This window comes from Alligator sinensis, unplaced genomic scaffold (assembly GCF_000455745.1).
Source record: "Alligator sinensis unplaced genomic scaffold, ASM45574v1 scaffold388_1, whole genome shotgun sequence".
In the NCBI taxonomy this organism is placed as follows: domain Eukaryota; kingdom Metazoa; phylum Chordata; order Crocodylia; family Alligatoridae; genus Alligator; species Alligator sinensis.
Window position 1 is genome coordinate 885686 of NW_005842394.1, and position 20980 is coordinate 906665.

The window sequence follows — 20980 nt, forward strand, 5'->3', positions numbered from 1 at the left end:
GATTTACACATTCTAGATGGGTTTTGTAGCCTGTGCTGAGCTCCATGCTCCCTGTGATTGGCACCTGAGCTCAGGTATATTTGTGCAAGCAACAGTCACAGCTTGATTGTAGTATAGACATAGCCATAGTATCTAATCCCTGATCCCAAGGAGTGAGCAGTCTAAGCAGAAAAAGCTTTGGGTTTAAAGGAAACATTTCCCCCCTTGGTAAGTGGGGGACCTGAGGAACTGATTTACTTTCTTGTCCAATCATACAGAAAGTCTGCAGCAAGCCAAGTGAAGAAGTGAAATCTTGGGAGGCCAGTGTCTTAACTTCACAGCCATCTTGCTGTCCAGATTAAGGAAGAGAGAACTGCCCCGATTAGCATATGCCGACCCTACTGTGCAATAACTAATCAGAAGTTTTGCACCCAGCTTGATTAGAATCAATGAAATCCATGCAAGGCCAGTTAGCAAGGCCTGATTATTTAGCTCTTGTGTAAGGATCAAGAAGCTCTATTGCTAGTTCGTTTCAATAAATTAAAAGTTGAATTTTGTGCTGTTTCACAGTTGATTGGTTTTTATTGATGCCTGGCAATAGAGGCTCATATAAATGTTGAAGTTAATAGAGGAATGATCAGGCTTCCCTAATATCTATATTGATTTGCCCTTTTCTTTGTGCCAACTCACTTTCTCTTTCCTTCATAACTTATTTCCAATGCAAATAAACCTTTTCCCTTACTCACATTATGAGCCTTACTATTAATGAGCAGTTAATAGAAAGTATCAGCTATGAAGGGTTTCAGTTAATTAATTTGAAGCCCAGTGTCTTGATGCAGTACATTAAGCATGATGCAACAAGGATGATGACCCTAGAGAGCATTGAGACTGTTTTGAACTGAGTCTTTCATTTTAACCACACACAGTGTTTTTTTTTGAACCACACAAAGCTTTCTGATGCATCAGAATTGGCATCACATGGAAAAGATCTACCAGAAAGCTCAATAATAGTTTTCTCCCAAAGCATGCTCACTGTAAGAGCAGGCAAGGCCCAGATTATCCTTAGTCTTTGTTAACAAGGCCTTGTTTCTGTTAGTATTAATAGAAACAAGGAACTTCCAGCTGGAGTTTGGAGTGATGCCTAATTCTTCCTCCAAATGCATGTTAAATAATCAGACACAGTGCCTGCATGTGGGGAATCCCAAGGGTTCTTTAAGGATGATGAAAGGAAGCCAGGCATTTATTAAAGTTAGGGACCGGATGTGGTATGTAAATGGCTAGCAACAAAGGACAGTCCATTCTTAAGATGTTTCCAATATGCCAGTTGGGGCTGAAAGTGATCCTATCCCAAGACTGGAAACCAAAACAACCTCCATTCAAGCAGCCAGGAAGGGATTGATCAGCACTGTATACATAAATAAAATAGCTTTGTCAGACCTATTTGAATGCAGTCACTGGAGGAGTAGTAGCTACAGCAGCAGCAACAGTAAATGAGCCTAATTACTGGATTTGGCAGTGGACATCCATTGATTCATTTGAAAAGTATGATTCTGTCCTTCCTTTGCCATTTCAACTCCTGTCAAAATGCAAATAGTGCGAGTGAAGGAGAACATTGCAAAGGGAGGTTGTGTTCTCCTGGCTAGAGGCTTCCATTCATTCATTGGTCCCATTGTTTCCATGATCTAAGTAGTAGAGCGTGTGTATTTACAGTCCGCTTTTAATCTTTGGAACTACGAATCATTTTCCAGTGTATTTCTGAGGAATTCTATGCCAAAGACATTTGGTAAGACTGTATGGGAGATGCCAATAAAAGCTGCTGAAAATTAATGAGACACACTGATCTCTTATAGGGAGACATGGGCTTGCCCGGCTTGACTGGTTTGCCTGGACCACCTGGTCGGAAGGTAAGAGTATTTTCTTTATTATTGAATTAAAATGATTGCCAGTAAATAAGAATTGTCCTTCTTAGACATCTCTGCTTGAAAGATTTCTGTGTACTTTAGTAGATTTAATTATGCCTTGGCAGGCAGGGACGGGAGAGCAAGTTGGTATCCCCAATGTACAAGTGGATGAAGGGAGGCACAGAGACGAGTAAGACCATGTCAGAGCAGGGAAGAGAGCCCTGCCTCCCATTCTGCTTTTCTAGGCACTGCGATCCTCAGCCTTTCTGGCTTCTTACTCCTTGTCTTGAAGGAAGAATGCCTTGGTTTAAGCCAGGTTTAGTTAAGACACGCTAAGTCCAATCTAAACTTTCTTTATCTCAGCTACTTACACATTGCCCCCATAACCATGTTATCAAAGCACCCACAATCTTCTAATCCCATTCCCATGAGAAGGAGCAGTCCTATTATCACCACTTTAGATGAGGAACAGAGACAGAGAGACCCAGTGACTTGTTCAAAGTTACACAGGAAGTTTATGGTAGGGAGAGGAATTGAACCCAGGCCTCCAAAGACTAGCTCCCCATCTGCTAGAATATCCTCCTCTAAGCAGTGTTTCCCCAGGCTGTATATATGCAGGCTTATATCATTTATCTCAGATCGTTCTACCCAAGGCAGGAGCTGAATTAACCTACAGGGCATTTTTGTGCATATATGCTAAGGAAGGGTTGAGTTTAGATGTTGCCTATCACGCACATGTTAATGGAGCCAAACCTCAGCTTGATCATGTTTCTTGGGCAAGACAAACCCTTATTGGTTTGGAAAAGCTTTTCTTTCTCTCTTTCATTGTGAATGGAGCTCAAAATTAACACAGGTCTGCTTTGTTTGCTTCTGTATTGTGCGTCAGTAGCCCTAACGTCTCCAGTAATGCGCTTGTCCCCAAAACTGATGTCAAGGGCTAACGTGTGAGATTCCTCACTGCCATGTTCTGTCCTTTGTGTCTGCAACAGCGTGCGCAACCTCACATCCCTGCATCAGCCACATTCCCGTGACTAAGTGTGCTCACACTTCTGGTGGTGGCAAATTCCACAACTCTGCTCCTCTCTTTTGTGGGGGAGCTTTTATTTTTCAAGCATTTTAGTTTAGTGTTGTTTTGTTTCTTTACCCTACTGCAAAGTACCAGCCTAATGCAATAGATGGAGGAGTGGAAAAGGGCTTTTGGAGGACAATGGATCCCCATCATGGGGATGCTTAAGAACAGCCCCACAGCCGGGAACTCCCAGTTGTCATATTTTTACAGTCTAATATATTAGAGGCCTTGCTAAATGTTTCAGAGAAAGGATAATACTTTCCCCCTGCTGGGTTCAAGCAATTCCCTTGTGAATAGTGAAAACCTACTTGATGGCTTATGGGGTTAGTGGGCTTCAGTGCTATTTGCAGTGAGCAGGTATCACCATTACAAAGCTGAACACCAAACTCCATACTTTTCCTGGTTATCATGGGAGTGACCAGGCCATAGAGAAAGCTCCCCTCAAAGTAAGTGCCACACCATAAGCCCCTACCGACAAACCCCTACTGAGATCAGGGACTAAAGCCACTTGGAAGAGCTTCTGCTATACGGGGGCCTTCAGTCTCCAGGGCTGGCAAATGGCTACCTTTCACCTGCATGAAATACGCAGCATGGGGTGCTGGGCCGATCCATCCCATCACCAGTCATGAAAACAGGAGCTGGGGTTGTAAACCATCTGCAGGGGTGATGATACTTGTTCAGTCTTGGGTATTGAGCCAAAGAGCGCAGCGGTCAAGACTTATCCCACCTCCACTGTCACAAACTAGTTCTTATGAATTAGGTCTAAAGAACATCGTTTTCTTAGCATAGCAGCTCATAAAACAAAACCTTGCGGTTTTGATCAGCAAAATGCAGTGTCAGGAGAGCATAGGCCTGTGGTGGAAAACGTGGAGAAGGAATAGGAGATTAAACAAACATTCCCAAACCCAGCTGCATAGCCCCCACACCTGATCTTGGCAAACAGACTCCTGAAGCTCATTCACGGATAGTGTTGGTGGGGGAGAAAGGGGAATGCTGTTTCTTCAAGTCTACAAGTAAGGTGGATGATGAGATTTTCCTGTGGTGCACTGCACAAAAAAATAAACACATAAATAAATAACTAAAATGAAACCACAGCAGTGCTAGCCTGGCAGGCATTTTGGTACTGCCTGGAATTTATTAGACTTCTAAATTAAGAAAAAAAATTAAAAGCTGTTGGAGAAATATTTGGACAAAACAGTTTTCAATCTCAATTCCCTGCTGGCATCACCCCAGTGAAAATATGGCATTTGGCTGCAGACTGGGAGTCTGGTTAAGCTACAAGAAAATGGCAAAGCCTTGAAAACTGGTGTAAGCGAGAAGGAAATGGCGTTCTCCTTTTGTGGGACTGATGGGAAAGAGCTTCATGTTGTGGCTTGGATGGAACGGCGCTCCATTCATCTGCAAATGCGGTGTAAGAAGTTCCAGAGAGAGAGAATTTTCCCTCTACCACAAGACATTTTTCCTTCCCCTGCAGTCTGAGCTGGAGCCACTACCAAAAGGACGTGGTTTAGCGTGGTACGGTTTGCACCATAAGAACACCTCTGTGATGCAAATGCATGGGGAGGGAATCTTTTCTTTGCAGATTTGGATGCTCTGGCCTCAGGACACCCACAAAAACCTTTGCCTGTGCCCAACTGCAACCAGCTGCTCAGACATGGGATACCAAAAATGCTGTGGTTTTGTCCAAGAGAGATGCAGTTCTCATCCTCTTCACATGGAACAAATTTTATTTTTGCTGCACAGCAGTTTTAGAAAATGGTGGCAAGACCTTAGCTTAAAGGGCTTCTCTTTTGGTGCCTAAGAACCCATGAATGGCGTGTGGTTTTTGGCTGTTGGAGGCAGGCAATGGCTGCCTTGCAAATGTATTTTAGCAAAATGCTTTGATTCTCCTGAGACAAACTGTACAGAGACCTGAACAGCTGGAACTGAACATAAGGGTTGACAAAGTGAGGTACTGAGAGATTAAGAGATTCTCCCAAGGTCATGGAGACAGAGCTGGGAACTGGACCTAAATTTACTGAATTCCCAGTTCAGGGATCCAGCCCGAAGCCCTTCCTTCCAAAGAGGCAGCACACAGCAAGCAGCCTCTTCCAGCCTGGCCAGATCAGCTTGTCAGACCACCTCCAGTCCCCGCAGAAAGCAAGGCATTGTAGCTAGAGATAGCATGGCTATAAACCTCGTCACAGATGAGCAAACCTTTCAGTGAAGTGTAATTTCCTTTTGAAATCGCAGCCCTTTATGTTTAATGCCCTGTAATCATCAGGAAGTGTTTGGATAGGAAAGCAAATGCAGTTGTTTTCATATGCTCTTCCCTGTCATTTTAGTGCTATTTAAAGAGGAATGCGGCAGGTAAACACTTTCACATACCAGCCAGCCTTAGAATACATAAGCTTTTTTTGTCCTCACTACAATTAACCTCAGACAGTGGTAATCACAGGTTAATGTGCAGAAAGACACATTTTAAACTCCCCTGAGTTCACTCTAAACAATGAAGATTATATTTAATAGGACGCAGCAATAATGTGCTAGATATATATTTAGCTTAAGAGCTATTCACTAGCCTTTATAGATAAAACATTGTCATGCTTAGTGCAGACATTAGCTCAGGACTTGTATTTATAGTCACAGTCTCCCTCTTCCAACCATGGTGCATTCGCAGTCCTGAGGAGCAATCTAATTCCTGAGTGTTCTAAAGGAAACTTTTACACTTGATTTTTATTTTTTAGGAGGGAGAGAAGAAGAGCTGAAAAGGAAGAGGAAAGAATTAAAACGTTTCTCTCCCCTCTCCCTGTCTTTCTGTCTAGGGGCACAAAAAAGATTCATTCTTTTAGCCTGCACAATGCTCTCCAATGACCTTCTGCACCTAGCGTTAGGACCTAATTTGGATTTGATATAGACCTGGCTCCAGTTCTCCTACAGATATTCCAGTTCTGAAATCCAAATCAGAGCCTTGACGGGGCTCTTAAAAGAGAGACCTTTTCTTCCTTAGGGAAGAAGGAATTTTTTATTCCATGGGTGGAGATAGTTTCTGAAAGGGATTATCTCTGTTTTTTCAGTGCCAACTTTGTTGCACTACACAAGGCATTAATAATGAGATGCTACCTCCACCCACGAGCTAGGAAGAGAAAATCTACCATTGATGCAAATACATTTGCTCTCTGTTTCACAGCTGGTCCTTCAAATGCCAGCCCAGCTGCTTGCATTACAGGGTGTTGTACAGCAAGAAAATTAAAAAGAGGGGGTTGTGGGGGAAAGAGAGAGTGAAAGAGAGAAAGAAAGCATGCACGCACATGCCTGGGCTTGAATTTCTTTGAACACGAGAACCTCTGAAGTTTTAAATCTGGACTTAACCCCCTGCAGCTAGGTCCCCAGAAAGTGTATTTATTGGGGAACCTTAAAAAGGCCCGTTTATTTCTTTGGGATGGGGGAGGAGAAAAAAGACATCTAGTCTAGATTTTGGATAACTATTCAAGTCTCAGAAATGGTTGTAGGCTTATGTCAGGTTGACGGCACATTGCAGGTCTCAAAGCTGAGATTCCAAGACATTGACTTCAGGGTATTTATGTGATGATTAGGATCTGATGCTGGGCAGTGGCTGGAGAAGAGAAATTGTTCCTCTTGTCCAGTACTTCTGCAAACAGCTTTTTCCAGCGGCTGTCTAAAGCATTGCCCTGGTCTCACCTGTAGGTATTCATTCACTGCAGTGTGACGATGATGATGATGCCCCAGTAGTGCCTGCCCCATGAGCAAAGGTGATGGAAACAGTTGCCTATGAAGAAAGGAAGAGCTGTTTTGATAGAGAGTAACTGTTGCTCTATGGACATTTGGTTTTGGCTCCTGCTGTTTGTTTGGACATTGGCAATCATAGTGAGTGGGCTGCTGGTTCCAGATGAGTGCACTTAGAGCCGGGCTGGGCAAAACGCGGCCCGCGGGCCGGATGCAGCCTGCCAGGCCATTCTATCCGGCCTGTGGGGCCCCTAAAAATTTTAGAAAATTAATATTTATCTGCCCCTGGCTGCCCGTCATGCAGCCCTCAATGGCTTGCCAAAACTCAGTAAGCGGCCCTCCACCCAAAATAATTGCCCGCCCCTGACTTAGAGAGTGACTGACTTTAGCTGTGAGCCCTGGAGTCAGCTACCTACAGTCGTGGTGCCTGAGCAGAGTGGAAAGCTCACATCCTCACTGTCCCTGTAGAGTATGGGATGGACAGAGCCCAGAGACAGAAATACCCCAAGGCATCCGGTGATAACTCTTAAAGAAACAGAATCTCTCCAGTGCATTTGGCCAATATGTAACCCGTCAACCAGCAAGAGCCTCAACATGGACATAGTATCTGGGATCTAAAATTAGCGCAGGTTATTCATTGTCCTTCCCAGTTGAGGTTTTGAGCGTGGTACAAATGTAGCAGTTTTTTTCCTCCTGAATTTGGTGCCGTCTCTGAGCAAAAGGCTAAGCATTAAGCTCCTGACCAGTTCTCCAATGGGCATAGCACTGATTTTGAAATATCTAAGAAGGAAACAAAGACAGTCATATGCCACCCAAAGCCATTGGATTGTACAAACTTTAGGTCACTACCTGCTTGGAGATCCATTGGTAAACTTTATCCTGTTACCTGAGCCAGTCAGTCCTCTTTTGCAAGTCTCTTTAAAAAAAACCCTTGGGTCAATAGCAGTGCCCACATTGACCCAAACAGGTTCTGGATCAGGACTTTTGTTATCTAATTCTACGAGGTTCAGGATCCTTGCCACTCATAGGATCTTTAAAGAAAATCACATTTTTTTCTATAGACAGAAAGAAAACATAGGGTTGCAATATAACGGTAAGCTCAAGCAGGATAAACTGGGTGATGAGGGATTAAGCATTTCTCCAAATCCAAATACCTGAAATAGTAAATAAAGAGGAATGCAAAGAAGACTGGGCTGAAACCCAGGGATCATTATGAGGGCCACATACTGCTGTCAGGGAAAATTAGCCGGCAGTTCTAGAAGATCCTGTGGGAAGAATAAAAAAGGCAGTTGAACAGAACTGTAGAACAGGAAAAGTCCCAGGCTCATCTGGTGAGTGAACTGAAGCACTTCGCCAAAAAGGATTCAGTTGTGACTCCTAGAGCAGGAAAAATTTATTACATAGCATGTTCCACTACCGCACAGTGACCTTCTGGGATCCCTATGCCAAGACAGGGCGTAGGGATTAGAGATCAGGAAATAGTTAACCGTTATAGCTCAACCTGAAGGTATTTCGTTATTCCTGTAGTTTTTTTGTTGAGGTTTGATATTTTTTCCAAGGTTTGTTTCAAATTACACTTTTCTGTTCTCTATAACCTTATGACTAACCCAATTACAGCGTTTCTCTCTCCATAGCCCTGCCTGGGCATACGTGTCAAAGGTCTGGGTGACCTCTCGTGCATACATCATGATCCAGAAGGATCAATGGTTGCATAATACTACTACTACTCTGCAACTGAATTTAATCTTCTAGTCTAGTTTGATTATTTGGTGGAGACAAGTTTATTTTTAATGGCTACAATAACATTATAGGAAAAGCAAAGGTCTAACATGCCTGCCATCCCAAACCATTACTCTATATTCAAAGCAAGTTTCTGGTAAATCCTGGAAAACAGCCCTAAAGAACTTGAAGTCTAAAAAGCAGGATAAAGGCAAGGTGGGTGGTGAAAAGTCAGCACGACTCCTACCTTTCTTCCAAATCTAAAATCATCTTTTTCCATAGAGCTTTCTTCTGAGGTCTGATGAGAAATTCAAGCTAAGTGCATGTTATTTTATTCTGTTCTCTTCTCTGATTTTTTTTTTAAATAGGGATACAAAGGCTATCCTGGACCACCAGGTCATCCTGGAGACCAGGTGAGTGCTCCTTCCAGATTTGAAAATGTAACCTACCAAGTGGGTTGGGTTCCTTGTTTCTTATCTGATGATATCCTGAAATGAAGTCAAGTCATTTATCAACCTGCTTGGTTCAGGCAATATGCTTTTCTAGGGATAGTTTGATACAGAGACAGTTAATGCAGTTTGCTCATGCCAACTGGGAGTTATGTACATACATTGACTATGCATCAATGGGATGGTGGGAAAGGACTTAAGCTATGCTTCTAACTTATTTCTAGTCTTTACTGCCCAACCTGGCATAAGTTTGCGTGGTTGAAATAGGCACAGACTCATACTTACCCATTTTCCTTTACATTAATTTTTCTGCTGGAGTTTACTAACCACATCTTACTAGGTTGTAATTCTTTCCCCCTTTCCCCCCTCCCCCCGCCATTTTTATTTGGATAAGTCTAATGTTTGCAGTAAAACAGCAATGAATAGCAGGGCCTGTTAGAGATGATGTTAAAGGATATTATACATGAATTCATTTAGTTTTAAAGAATTTTGGCAGAGCTCTTACCCTAGTAAAACAGTTCCATATGCCAGAGATATAGACACAGACTTGCACCTTCTCTTAGGCTCCTTGTTCCAAACTATCTGCAGGTTTCACCGGAGAGGTTGGGGGGGGAAGGGGGGTGGATAGCAACACTTAGTTAATGCTCAGATCCTGTCAAGTTGGCTTCTGTTAGTTTTTTCCCTTCATTAATTTATTCCCACTGCTGCGTTTAATCCAACATTTCTCTCTCTTTATAAATCTGTATCAAGTGAATGTGCAGCCCTTCCCCAGGACAAGGTAGCTAAAAACTCGTAGGCAGGGGAACTAGCATCACCTTCATGTACTCATCTTTTATTTCGGTTTTTTTATTAAAGGGTGAACGAGGACCAGATGGGAGCCCAGGTGCCAAAGGTTATCCTGGCAGGCAGGTGCAGTAAATCTTATCGTGCTGTGCACAGAGTAGTGATTTGGGTGTGCAGGTAGCTACAAGCATCCCCCCCAACGTATACAATGCAGACTCCTTGAAATGTGTTTGGTTTTTCTTCCCTTCCTCCCCCTAGCTTTTGCATAAATTTATGTGGTCCTTTTGGATTTGTTAGTGAATATTGTCCCTTCCTTACTGTCATTTCCTTTAAGAAACAAACACACTTGTGATCCCTGGAGAATCTGCTCAGGATATTGGGTGATCTCATGCAAATATGGTCATTGCAGGATCTACGCTTGCACTGGGTGTCAGAGAAACAGGCTACAGACATAAGCAAAGAAAAAGCCACTAAGCATGTCTTGCTCCTTCACAGATATTGACTCTGTACTGCAGCATCTACTCTGTACATAAAATCCCTTATGGATGAGACCCTGCTGAATATGTTCCAAAGAGTTAGAAATTCCGTGTGTCTGGCATCCAAGGCACATACCCATATCCCAAATAAAGATAGGGTTAAGGGAGATGGAAAATGTATTCCCTTTGTTATGCAGAGAAAATGCAGCATCTACAGTCTATGAAGTTGAAGGGTTGGAACAACAGTACTGGAGGATCTCTTGACTTGTCACAAAGATTCCCAGTAACTATCTATATCCAAGCACTGGTGAATCATCCAGCCCCACAAGAAACACAGTTACTGGGAAATTAGTGTATTATAATTAGGGCTGTCAAACAATTAAAAAAATTTGTTTGTGCTTAGTTGTGTGATTAAAGAAATTAGTCGCAAGTAATCGCAATTTTAATCACACAGCTAAAAATTCAAAACTAGGTGCAGAAAATCTCAAAATTGTGCAAAATTATGCAGATCCTTTGTATGGTTGGGGGGTAGGTGTGTGTATGGGGGGGATTTGTGAAGGTGTGGGGGGCTATGGGTATGTGTGGGGGGTTTGAAGCTTGAGGACAAGGACAGGGGGGTCCCCAGAAAGTATATTTATAGGGGAACCTTAAAAAGGCCCATTTATTTCTTTGGGATGGGGGAGGAGAAAAAAGACATCTAGTTTAGATTTTGGATAACTATTCAAATCTCAGAAATGCAAGGTACTGTGGGTCAGGAGTGAGGAGCAGCAGAAGGGCAAGGGGGCTGTGGTTTGGGAGTAAGAATATAAACCACTATAAAATCACACACTATAATGGAGATAACTCTAGATCAGGGATGCCAGAAGTGACCCTCACTCCACATGAAGCCCAAATGACAAACCATCATTCCACATCAGTTTCTGTTTCTGTTCCTGTGTAGGCCCATTGCAAGCAACACTGAATAAGCCAGCCCACCAGCACAATAATCATTTACGCATGAAACAGAGAACATAAGAAAATAGCATTTCTCAAGTTATTTGCCAGAAACACTTAGAGAAGGGAAGAGTCTGTAGAGGGAAAGAAAACAGAACCTCGTGTGTTGCTTACTTATTGCTCTAGAGTGATGCTGGTGGGCATGGCAAGAAGGTAGAGAATTTGCCTGCGGCTCCAGATGGAAGTGTCCATGGACCTTTGTCATGGAGGGCCTGAACTTGTAATATTTTATTTATTCCAGGTCAGATCATCAAGATTATTAAAAATAGCCACCTTAAATGTATGCTCCCAGATCCATATTCAGGCACCTGAACAAGATTTGTCAGTAGTGCTGAGCAGCCAGTGATGCTCGACTGGTTGTTGTAGAATTAGTCACTTGAGTTAAGGATGCTGGGCCCAGAATGCACCAAGCATTTTCTGTGCAGATCCAAACACTGCTGTGCTTCAAATTGAATGCTTAAATATGCACATACTAGGGCTGGCTAGGGTTTAGACCCCAACTACAATTGCACTAGACCTTGACCTAGCCTAAACACTACACTTGCACTGTAGGGATACTTATATAAAAGTTGTCATATACAGATGCAGGCTTAATTTCATTATTGATAATGACCTAGTACATATATTAGATGATATTTTCTGCATTCACACATCTTACAAATGTACGTGAGTAACTGAGGGTCCACTTAATACACACTAGAAATATAAAACTGACACCTTACAAGAGATACCTCAGTCTGTGGAGCTCAGGCATAAATGTGCAGACATACACTGAAAAAAATCTTGAGATTTGTATATACCTGATTGCAAATGCTGTGTTCATGCTGCTCACCAAAGCTCCTGAGAATATTCCGTGAGCATGAGTTTATCAGCTCAACCACTATAAAAACCATCTGAGCAACAAAAAACATACAGGAAAATGGGTGCTGCTTAACAGAGTTCAGTGGTATCCTACACCCTAGCAGATAAACTGGGCAAAATATGTTTCCAAATACATAGAGAACAATAGTGTTTTATAAAATGCAATTTTGGTCAGGAAAGTGACTTAAAAAACCCCAACGTGTTTTCTCCACAGACTTGATGACACTGTGTACCCAGCATCAGCTCTGATTATTTTACTAAGATTTTACTACTTGTTACTCCTGTCAGCTATGCTGGCTCTGCAGTGGTATGAGAGAGGGAACTTGGCTTTATTTTGGTTCGTGCACCATAGGTAGACTTGTTAACTATATTTTGATGGTAGAAAATTTCTTCTGGGTGACGATACATGAGCCAGAAGAGAACACAGCTTGACTTTCAGATCCCAGGTTGAGTACACAGAGCTGCCAACTAAAGAAAATATGAATTAATCCTTTTTACTTGGAAAGTAGACAAATACAATCTGGAGACTTGATGAAAGACAATAAACATGGAAGCTCATTATGCATTTTTATAGGATCCCTTTTCACAGTACTTAAGGGAGAAGTGATGAGTACAGAGATACAGTGAAGCTTATTTTTATTTCTTTCCATAGGCTCTGATGCCCTGGGCAGAGTCTACAAGTTAGCTCATTTTGTGTGGATGATCTTTCTTTTCTTCTGTTGAAACCAATGGGAATTTTACTATTGACATCAAGAGGAATAGGACTTGGGCCCAGCTTGTACCTAGAAAAGTAGAGTAATTAGTTACAAATCTGCCAGATGCTAATGATAAAGTGGTCATTCACAACTTGGAGTACTTAAGTCCACAATCTATTTTTAATTGCATACAGCATCTGTAGTGCAGGGCTAATCCATAGCCTGTGGAAGTCAAAGAGAGTTCTTCCAGTGTTTTCTGTGTGATTTGGGTCAGGTCTCATCTTTGTTCCCCTCACAGGCATTAAGGTGTATTTGTCATTGCAAAGACCTGCCTTCTTATATATATATGATTCAGCAGCTGCAAACTCAGCCCTGCTGTTTGAGCAAGGGATACAGTCTGCACAGTGTCATTTTATATTGCCAGTAATGTAACTTGCACCCCACTGTGCCAGCCTTCCTGGTCTTTGTGACCAGAATTTTCTAGTTTAGATTGAATGGTTCGGGTCCCTTTGCATGTATTCTGTGTTTTCTAAAATTACCAAGTTTTGTAGAGTCATTTCTCCACAACAATTAGGGAATTGTTCTGGGTTTTTTCTGTATTCTCCTTTGATGATAACCCTTGGGTTAGTCTCCAAAGCAGCAGAAGCACACTGGGAATAGTGCTGTAAATTTGGCAGTGTTCACTTGGGTTAAGTTAAAATCTGTCCACATTTGTCTTTGTTCTTATTCTTGTGTTTCAGGGTCTACCTGGACCAATAGGCAGGGCCGGTCCAAAAGGCAATCGGGTAAGTAAGCCAGTCCTTTTCACTGTATTCTCTCCTGACACTCACCACCGGATACCTCCCCCTCCTTGTACTCAACTTTGCAACCAGTACAAGCTTCTTAAGTTATTGATATTACACAGAGCTCATTAAGTCAGTGCATCATTAAATTCCCAATCTGTTCAAAATTGAAATGTACTAAAATCAAAGAAGCAAATTTCCCAGTGCTGATGGTGCCATCACTTAGTCAACCCTCTCCAAGAGCAAAGAAGTAGAGAGGAGCGCATGTGGTACCGATCCCAGAGGTCTGGTCTTCCAGCTTCAGTCTGTGGGGCCTCTTCAGCTTTGACAAATGTGGTGATTAAGCATATTGGGAACATGCTAAAGATGGGTTCTTCTGGGTGCAGGCTGGTCCTGAATGTTATGAACAGCAAAATTTAGGACCAGTTTACATCTCTGTATATAACAAGCCAACATCTTGAAACCACATGCAAATAAGAACAATAATGTTCCTGCTCCACAGCTTGGGCAGGCTTTTTGTATCGAGCACACGGAGGGGGGATTCCTTCGGACTATGAAGGATGACTTTTCTTTTTTTATAATTAAAACAACAGATAACCACCCTTCTGCTCTCTGCCAGCAATTACAAATCCATAATGACACTCTGGGCCAGTAAAAGTGCCTGTTTCCCTACCACGTGTTTCTTTCCCCAGCATCAGTAAATGCTACCAGCTGGCTTCCATCACTAGAAAAACTGCAAACAATAAAGAAAGGCTGACCCCATAGCTAACTTTATTCCTGTACTAAGGAGAGAAATGGCAGGGGTGGGAGGAAGGATCGGTTGTTTAATATACTGCGGTAGAGACAGATCTGTGATAGTACAGCTTACTTACCTACTTTGCTTCTCTTAGTAGCCCTGTTTCTGACACACACAGTTTACTGACCTAACCAGGACTCTGAACTAGAGATTTGTGTGATTATTGATCACTGAAAACTGTAGGTTTTGAGTACTGGCATGACTATTTAGGGTCTTTGACACAGAGTAAGACTTTAAAATGTCCATCAAGACTCCCGAATACTGAGGGCTGAGATTTTTTTGAGCTCCCCAAGGATGGAAACTTTCACTTCTATTACAACTGATTAGAAATGGGCCTTGACATCTCTTAGCCCAGACTTCAACTTTTTATGGGTGAAAGACACTGAATTCTTGACTGCCTCAGCCACATATCCTTTTCTTGATGGGGAGCATGGGAACAAACAACAATTAAATGGATTTGTGTGTGATCCAGGACGAGGAAGCAGATAACAAGTTGGATGGCTGGCCCTCTCTGAGCAGTTTTACATACCACCAGAGTATTGTTTTATATGGAGCTACTAACTAGCTGAAATACTGAAACAGGATGTAAAAGTATGATGGATTCTCCAAAGAGCAGGAGCCTCGTTGTGACAGATAAGCGGAGAAGTGTAGGTGGCAGTGAGGGGTTGATGGTGTTGGGGTAGACAAGTGGTTCAGTGTTGGCACTTGATACCTACTGTATGGTGACATGACTTTTGGGGAGTCAGTTCAAGTGGCTTTCTGCTAAAAGTTGTTTCCTTTTGATTCGGCGTGTTTGGCAGAAATGGTCCCTTGCAAAAGACAGCACACAAGGTAACTTTGTTTTAATCACTGAGTGCAGCAAATTAAGCACAAGTCTCTGATTGTTGTAAGTGAAAGGAAACATAGCACTTTGACAGCAGCTTTTGCCCGTGCAGGATCCTAAAGCACTAGAGAAACGTCACAGACCTGAACCCCAGCAATCGCTAATGAACCTAGGTGGAGCAAACCTTATGCTAAACAGAGCATTAATTTTCACAGTTCGATTGCAAAGGGAATGTAGGCACACTGAAAGCTGAGCCACTGTGAATGGGCATTAAGAAGTTTAACTGGGCACACAGGGTCGCCTCCTGCACCCATGCATTGTTTAGTATGGGTCCTTGGCTCCTGTGGAGAGAAGGTCAGGAAAGGGCTCAGGAAGGAATTTGGTATTGAAAGAACTTATGGCTTTGAACAGAGCTATCATTGAGTTGTTCAGGTGTTGCATAGTTTGTAGCACCGCAGCACATCAGAAGAAGGGTACCAAGCCAAGTGAGGTGGTTCATAGGTCGGTATAGACTGCTTGGGAGGAGACTCTAGGGACTGTTTGATATAGGACAGTTGTATGATACAAGGCAACTGGAGACAGGGAGCATGGGAACTTGATGTGTGATGGGCTGTTGTGTAGTGCGGCTGGAATCAGTATCCCTGGGTGACAACAAGAGTAGAGGGGGGAAAAAAATCTTTGTAGACCTTCAGGAAGACCAGGCCCTTAAAGGTCTCTGCTTGGCATGGGCATGCAGATGATTGTGGCTGTAACTCCTGCTAATCTGAAACCAAGCTCCATTTCCCTCAGGTACAATCAGACCCAGCCCAGGTAAGGTTACATCCGACTGGCCTCTTCCTGCGCGGAGTTCTCATGATCCCTGGTGTGAGGGTATGTGCCCTTGGACTACATCGTGGAAGCCAGCACCATGCAGTCCATGGGCATATACACTTGCCTCAAGGTTTATTTCATCACGACTGCCATAGACCAACGCTGGAGGATCCTCTGCTGTTCAGGAAGGACAGACAGATTGATACCTAGGCAGAAGAAATGTATTTGACTTCTTGTTTCCTCTTCTCCTTAGGGATATATTGGTCTCCCAGGATTATTTGGGCTGCCAGGGGCTGACGGAGAACGAGTGAGTATTTTGCGAGGAAAGCCTTGGCACGTGCTCTTTGTCTGTCTCCAGATTCTCCAGTACCTATTGCAGCCCATTCTGGATGTGACTCGTCCCTTGCCTTCCCCACTACTCAGAGTACAGGCAAGAGGGCCTACGGCTGAGACAAAGAAATAGCTGCCTTCTTCATCATGCTCTTTTCCTTGTATGGAAGATGGCTTCCAAGCAGGGAGCTCCTACCCTTTGATTCAACAGAGGGGAGTTTTCAAATGGATTGTATTTTTCTTTTTGGTACATCTTTATGGAAGAAAACCAGTGTTTAAGTGAACAATCCCTTTTTCCACTGTGACTATTGATTTTGGATGGCCAACTGGAGACCCTTTGAAGGGGCCTGGTTTACAGAGGTCGGCTGCTTGGCATTGTCTGACAATTAGTTCGTTTCCAGCATCTCAAGCTGGTCAATCAAAAATTGAAGCACAAAGTATGACTAGTCACCTCTGGGAATCCTAGTCCTAGGTCATAGATCCCTCTGTCCTCATCCCTTTCTGCATGTCACTACTTCTGATCTTGAAAAGAGCTTCACAGGCCCTTCTTTTCCTGCCATTGGCCATCCATGCAGTAAAGGGCCCACTCAGCCCCCAGCCACATCCAAGGAGGTTCACTGTAAGATGTGGATTGTATTACTTCTATTTTTCCTCCACGTCATTGACAAACACAGGCTCCAGAAACAAGACAGGCCCCAGGAGCGTGTGCATGTGTGTGCGCACACATGGGAGGAACTATCTAATGCTCTGGAGTGGCTGATTTAATGCTTGTATAACAAAATAAGAAACATAAACAGAAGCTCTCCAGCAAGTGCTTTGGCTGTAGTCTTCATTTGGTTCCAACCCAGTAGCTTAATTACTGCTCCTGCTGAGCACTTTCAGCCTTCTGCCCCTGGGTGTGGATGGTGCTTGTGCATGCACTATGGGAAGGTTACAGTCAGTGGGTTAAGGTTAATTGTCTTCCTACACTCCCTTGCTCTTACTGCTGACTGCAAATAGCTGACATTTGGGTTTCTGAACAATGCTGCAGCTATTGGGTTGTTTTTATTCCTCTTAGTTTTGTTTTGATTTTTTTTCCCCAACCAGACTTTTTTTTTTCTGTGTGTTTTCCTTGCAGGGGATCCCCGGAGTTCCTGGGAAGAGGGGCAAGATGGGTAGGCCGGTAAAGTTTTTCCTTGTCTATTATGCAGTTTTTGTTGAATGAAACTGGAAACAAAATATTTGATGCTGACTGAGTCTTTCCCATAACTTCTAGTAGGAGCTAACTGGAAGGATCAAAAAAAAAATCCTGATACCTTTCCTTAAGCAAACTGGGGATTTTAACTTTCTTCCCCTTCTTTCACAGCCTGTTCTCCATTCTCTCTCTTACACACCTCTGTTATTGTCACACAAGCTACACGCTCACCAAACTCTTATCTTCTGTAGGTTACTCTTAAGCATTCTGGTTTTTGTAACGGGTCCTGTTGTTGCAACCTCCTCCTGACTGGTCTTCTCCAATGTCATAGTATTTCCTACCTACCTATCCCCACTCCCTTCTACCTGCTTATGAGTGCCATTGCAGTCCCAGATCAGGAGCAATTTTCACTCTTTACCATGACTATACTCACCAGGTATCATGCGTGCAGCAGCATTCCTTGCTCAGAGCATGTCAGTAGATACAAGGGTGCTTTGTGATCAATATTTGTAGCTGTACCACCAGTGAGCTTTATGACATAATTAGCATTCATTAGACAGGAGGAGGCTGAATCAGATAAAAATGCTCAGCAGGGAAGGGAAGTTCAAGATCCAGGTGAGAGAGTGACGCAAGACTTAAAACTGTAAAGGAGAGTTGATGAAGCAGAGGGTTGCAAAATGGCTCTTCAAGAGGGCAGGAGCAGCAACGGCGGAGGCTGCCATGCCACCATCAGTCAAATCATGCAGCGGTGAAGCAGAAGGAGAGCAGCGAGCAGAGCAGAGAACACAGAGAAGGGAGGAGAGAAGGGTAAGGCTTGTGGGACTGTGTTCAGCAGTGAATGTGACCCTACTAAAATTGTAGTTCCAGTGTCCTAAACTGGACAGGGTGAGTTGATGGGGTGAATCTTCCCTGCACATGAAAGACAGGCTGGAGAGCTGTACTCCTGGCACGCTGGGTGTGCGCCCTTCTCCTGTATTAGCTGTTCAGCACGCTTACACCATTACTGTGCCTATTCTTTCCTATGTGAGCTCTCTTCTGTGTGCTTGTCTTGCCAGAACCATTACATCCACTGGCAGATGTGGCGTCACTAGCTCTCCAACAGCTCCTGGGCTGGCTCATACTTGTTCTCTTGTATTTTAGTACCTTTTTTGTGCCCTGTCTGTCCCGTAATGCACATTTCTGCCCCGTCTCCTTGTTCTTGGCATTATGCTCTTGTGCTTCCTTGTAAAATGCCCCTTCACCCACTTGCAGAAAAATCCACCACACCCCCTCGCTCATCCTTGCGTGCGAACATGTGCTTTCTAGGAGTCCCACGCCTACCACTTGGTGTCATTCTCACAATGAAAGCCATGCAAACATCCTGACAATCCCACATTCATCCTCGTGAACTATTCTTCTCTTTGGGAGAAGAGGGAAAAAGATAGGGAGAGAAATTGCCAGATTGTCTTATACTTCTGCAGACCGCGAGTCACATCAGAAACCTCTACAGCGAATAATTGCAAAGGATCAGTCGAAATGCTATGACTTATTGACCAGAATAAAATAAACAAGGCAACTGTCGTTAGGTACAGGGAAATGCTGAGGGTTTCTGGGCTCTGACGTGTTTCCACATACAGCATGCTGTATGCTCAACACATTCCAGCTGTTTAACCTTTTTTTCCCCCCGATCTTCCACTTGGAAGGCTTTGTCCAGCGGTCAGTGTTACAAACAGTCTGCTCCCCTGAGATCAATGGGATTCTCACTCGCAAAAACACAGGCAGTTAAGCTGAAAAGTTCAAAGGAAACTTAGGTACACCAGTGGGGTTTCACAGAGCACCTAATTCCCTTAGATTCCTTTGGAAAAATGCCAGCATTGTCTCCACCATGCAGTGTGAGGGATTTATCACAAATTGTGAATGCGCTGATGTAAATTAAAAGCCCCGCTGATGAGTATATTGTTATGGTATGGAGAGGTGGGGAGGATAAGCAGCTTGCCAAAGTTGACTCAGCAAATCCCTGATAAAGCAGAAGAGAGAACCCAGCCTACCCAACTCCCACTCCAGTACCTTATCTTCAGGGACGTGCTGCCCCTTAGGAGATGTGCGCTGTCAGGGTGCCTGGTACAATTTTGCCTGCCACACTCCTGTCCTGCTAGGTTCGCCGCTAGTATGCTGCTACTGCTGCTCTTCCTCTCCCGCGCGTGTTTGTCCTTGCAAGACAGAACTCTTGTTGCAGCCTGCACCAGCTGCCACCCTAAGTGGTTAAGGAGGAAAGGAGTTTGCGCCAGATGTGTGTTTGTACCTAGCTTTGCTTGGTATTCGACCTGGAAAGATTAAGTGTGGGTATTTTGTGTGTTGTACTGTGGGCCTCCCAGAATGATGTAAGAGTGTAAAGATTAAAACAGACGAACTGGACGTGAGTCAGCTTTTGAAACCATTCCAGTGCAGTTAAGCCCAGCAGAGCTGTAAGAAACATGGTGAGCATGTCCCCAGAACAGCCATTCAGCTGACTCCCCGTCTCACTCCGCTCTCTCTACAGCGCATCATAAACGTCGCAGTGGGAGCATTGAAACTGTGTGGCACTAAGGAGCTCCAAAGAGAGAGGTTTGGGGGCGAATTGTAGAGAGAATTTATTGTTAAATATGATGTTCAGGGAGACTGGAGTAACACAAGTCCATGATAGCTGCAGGACCGCTGTCTCTTTCGAGGGCAGGCTGGAACCTTGGGACCAGCATAGCTGTTTTTAAATCTTCATGCTTAACAATGTGATGGCTGGGAGCACTGAAGTTTTATGGTCCTCAGCTGGGCAGCTGACAACACAGTCCTTGCATGTGAGAGAAGGATGTGAAATGGTAACCTCGTTGTTCTGAGGGTGGAAAGCATAAAGGTCCAGGTATGCAGAGGAGGTCGGGAGACGGGAGGAACAAGAGCTAAAAGTTTGGTTCTTTGTGCATGCCAGAGAGGCAAGCTGATGCTCATGCCTCATTAAAAGGACAACATTTCTTCATTCTTCAGGGCATGAGACAGATGGTGGGAGGAACATCTGTATATGGAAGAGTATATGGCCCTCCACCTTACCTTCCCCAGGTGGCTGAGCTCAGAGGAGTCTCTGCCCCTGTGAACAGAAATGAATGCATGTCTCATCTCTGGAAGTCACCCAAAGGCTCCTGAACTTTAGAATTAACACAACAATGCCAGGTTCTCTGTTAGTAGGAAACAGAAAGTAGTGCCTATGGGCCTAACTTCTAGGAGAGAGATGCCACTGCTTAGGGGAAAGAAGGATTTGCATTGTGATTTGTGAAAGCCTTGTCTAAAGTATAGGAATTCACTATATGCATCTTCAAACCTGCAGTGAGCACTGTAAACCACATACAGAGAAACCAGAATTGCAGAGAGCACATTTGCAAAAGCGTATCAGTCTGGTTTGTGAAAGTGCCTTAGATAAGGGTCTGCAAAGAATGCAGGCCTGGTTTCTGCCTGTGCCATTACGTGTTGCCTTGAATGAGGTGGCGTAAGAGGTTCTGCAAGGTGAAAACTGAGTCATGGGATGTACAGGGCTCCGAAATGAATTGCAAAAATTAATAGGCAAATCTGTTAATCAGGAAGGAGAGAGGAAAAGTCTTGTATGTTAGGGA

General features: G+C 43.7%; 1 protein-coding gene across 6 annotated transcripts in view; it reads left to right on the forward strand.

Moving 5' to 3' along the window:
• COL27A1 (collagen type XXVII alpha 1 chain) overlaps positions 1 to 20980 on the forward strand; it is a 227542-nt gene that overhangs the window by 57995 nt on the left and 148567 nt on the right. For 5 of the 6 annotated variants that reach the window (XR_003095497.1, XM_025211218.1, XM_025211220.1 and 2 more), the window contains 6 exons: positions 1830 to 1883; positions 8763 to 8807; positions 9699 to 9752; positions 13392 to 13436; positions 16116 to 16169; positions 17310 to 17354. Coding sequence is in view for 5 of the 6 variants with exons in the window: in XM_025211218.1 (XP_025067003.1) it covers positions 1830 to 1883; positions 8763 to 8807; positions 9699 to 9752; positions 13392 to 13436; positions 16116 to 16169; positions 17310 to 17354 (297 nt within the window). In the remaining variant the exon portion in view is untranslated. The remainder of the gene's footprint in view (positions 1 to 1829; positions 1884 to 8762; positions 8808 to 9698; positions 9753 to 13391; positions 13437 to 16115; positions 16170 to 17309; positions 17355 to 20980) is intronic. The other variant, XM_025211219.1, reaches the window with a different exon arrangement.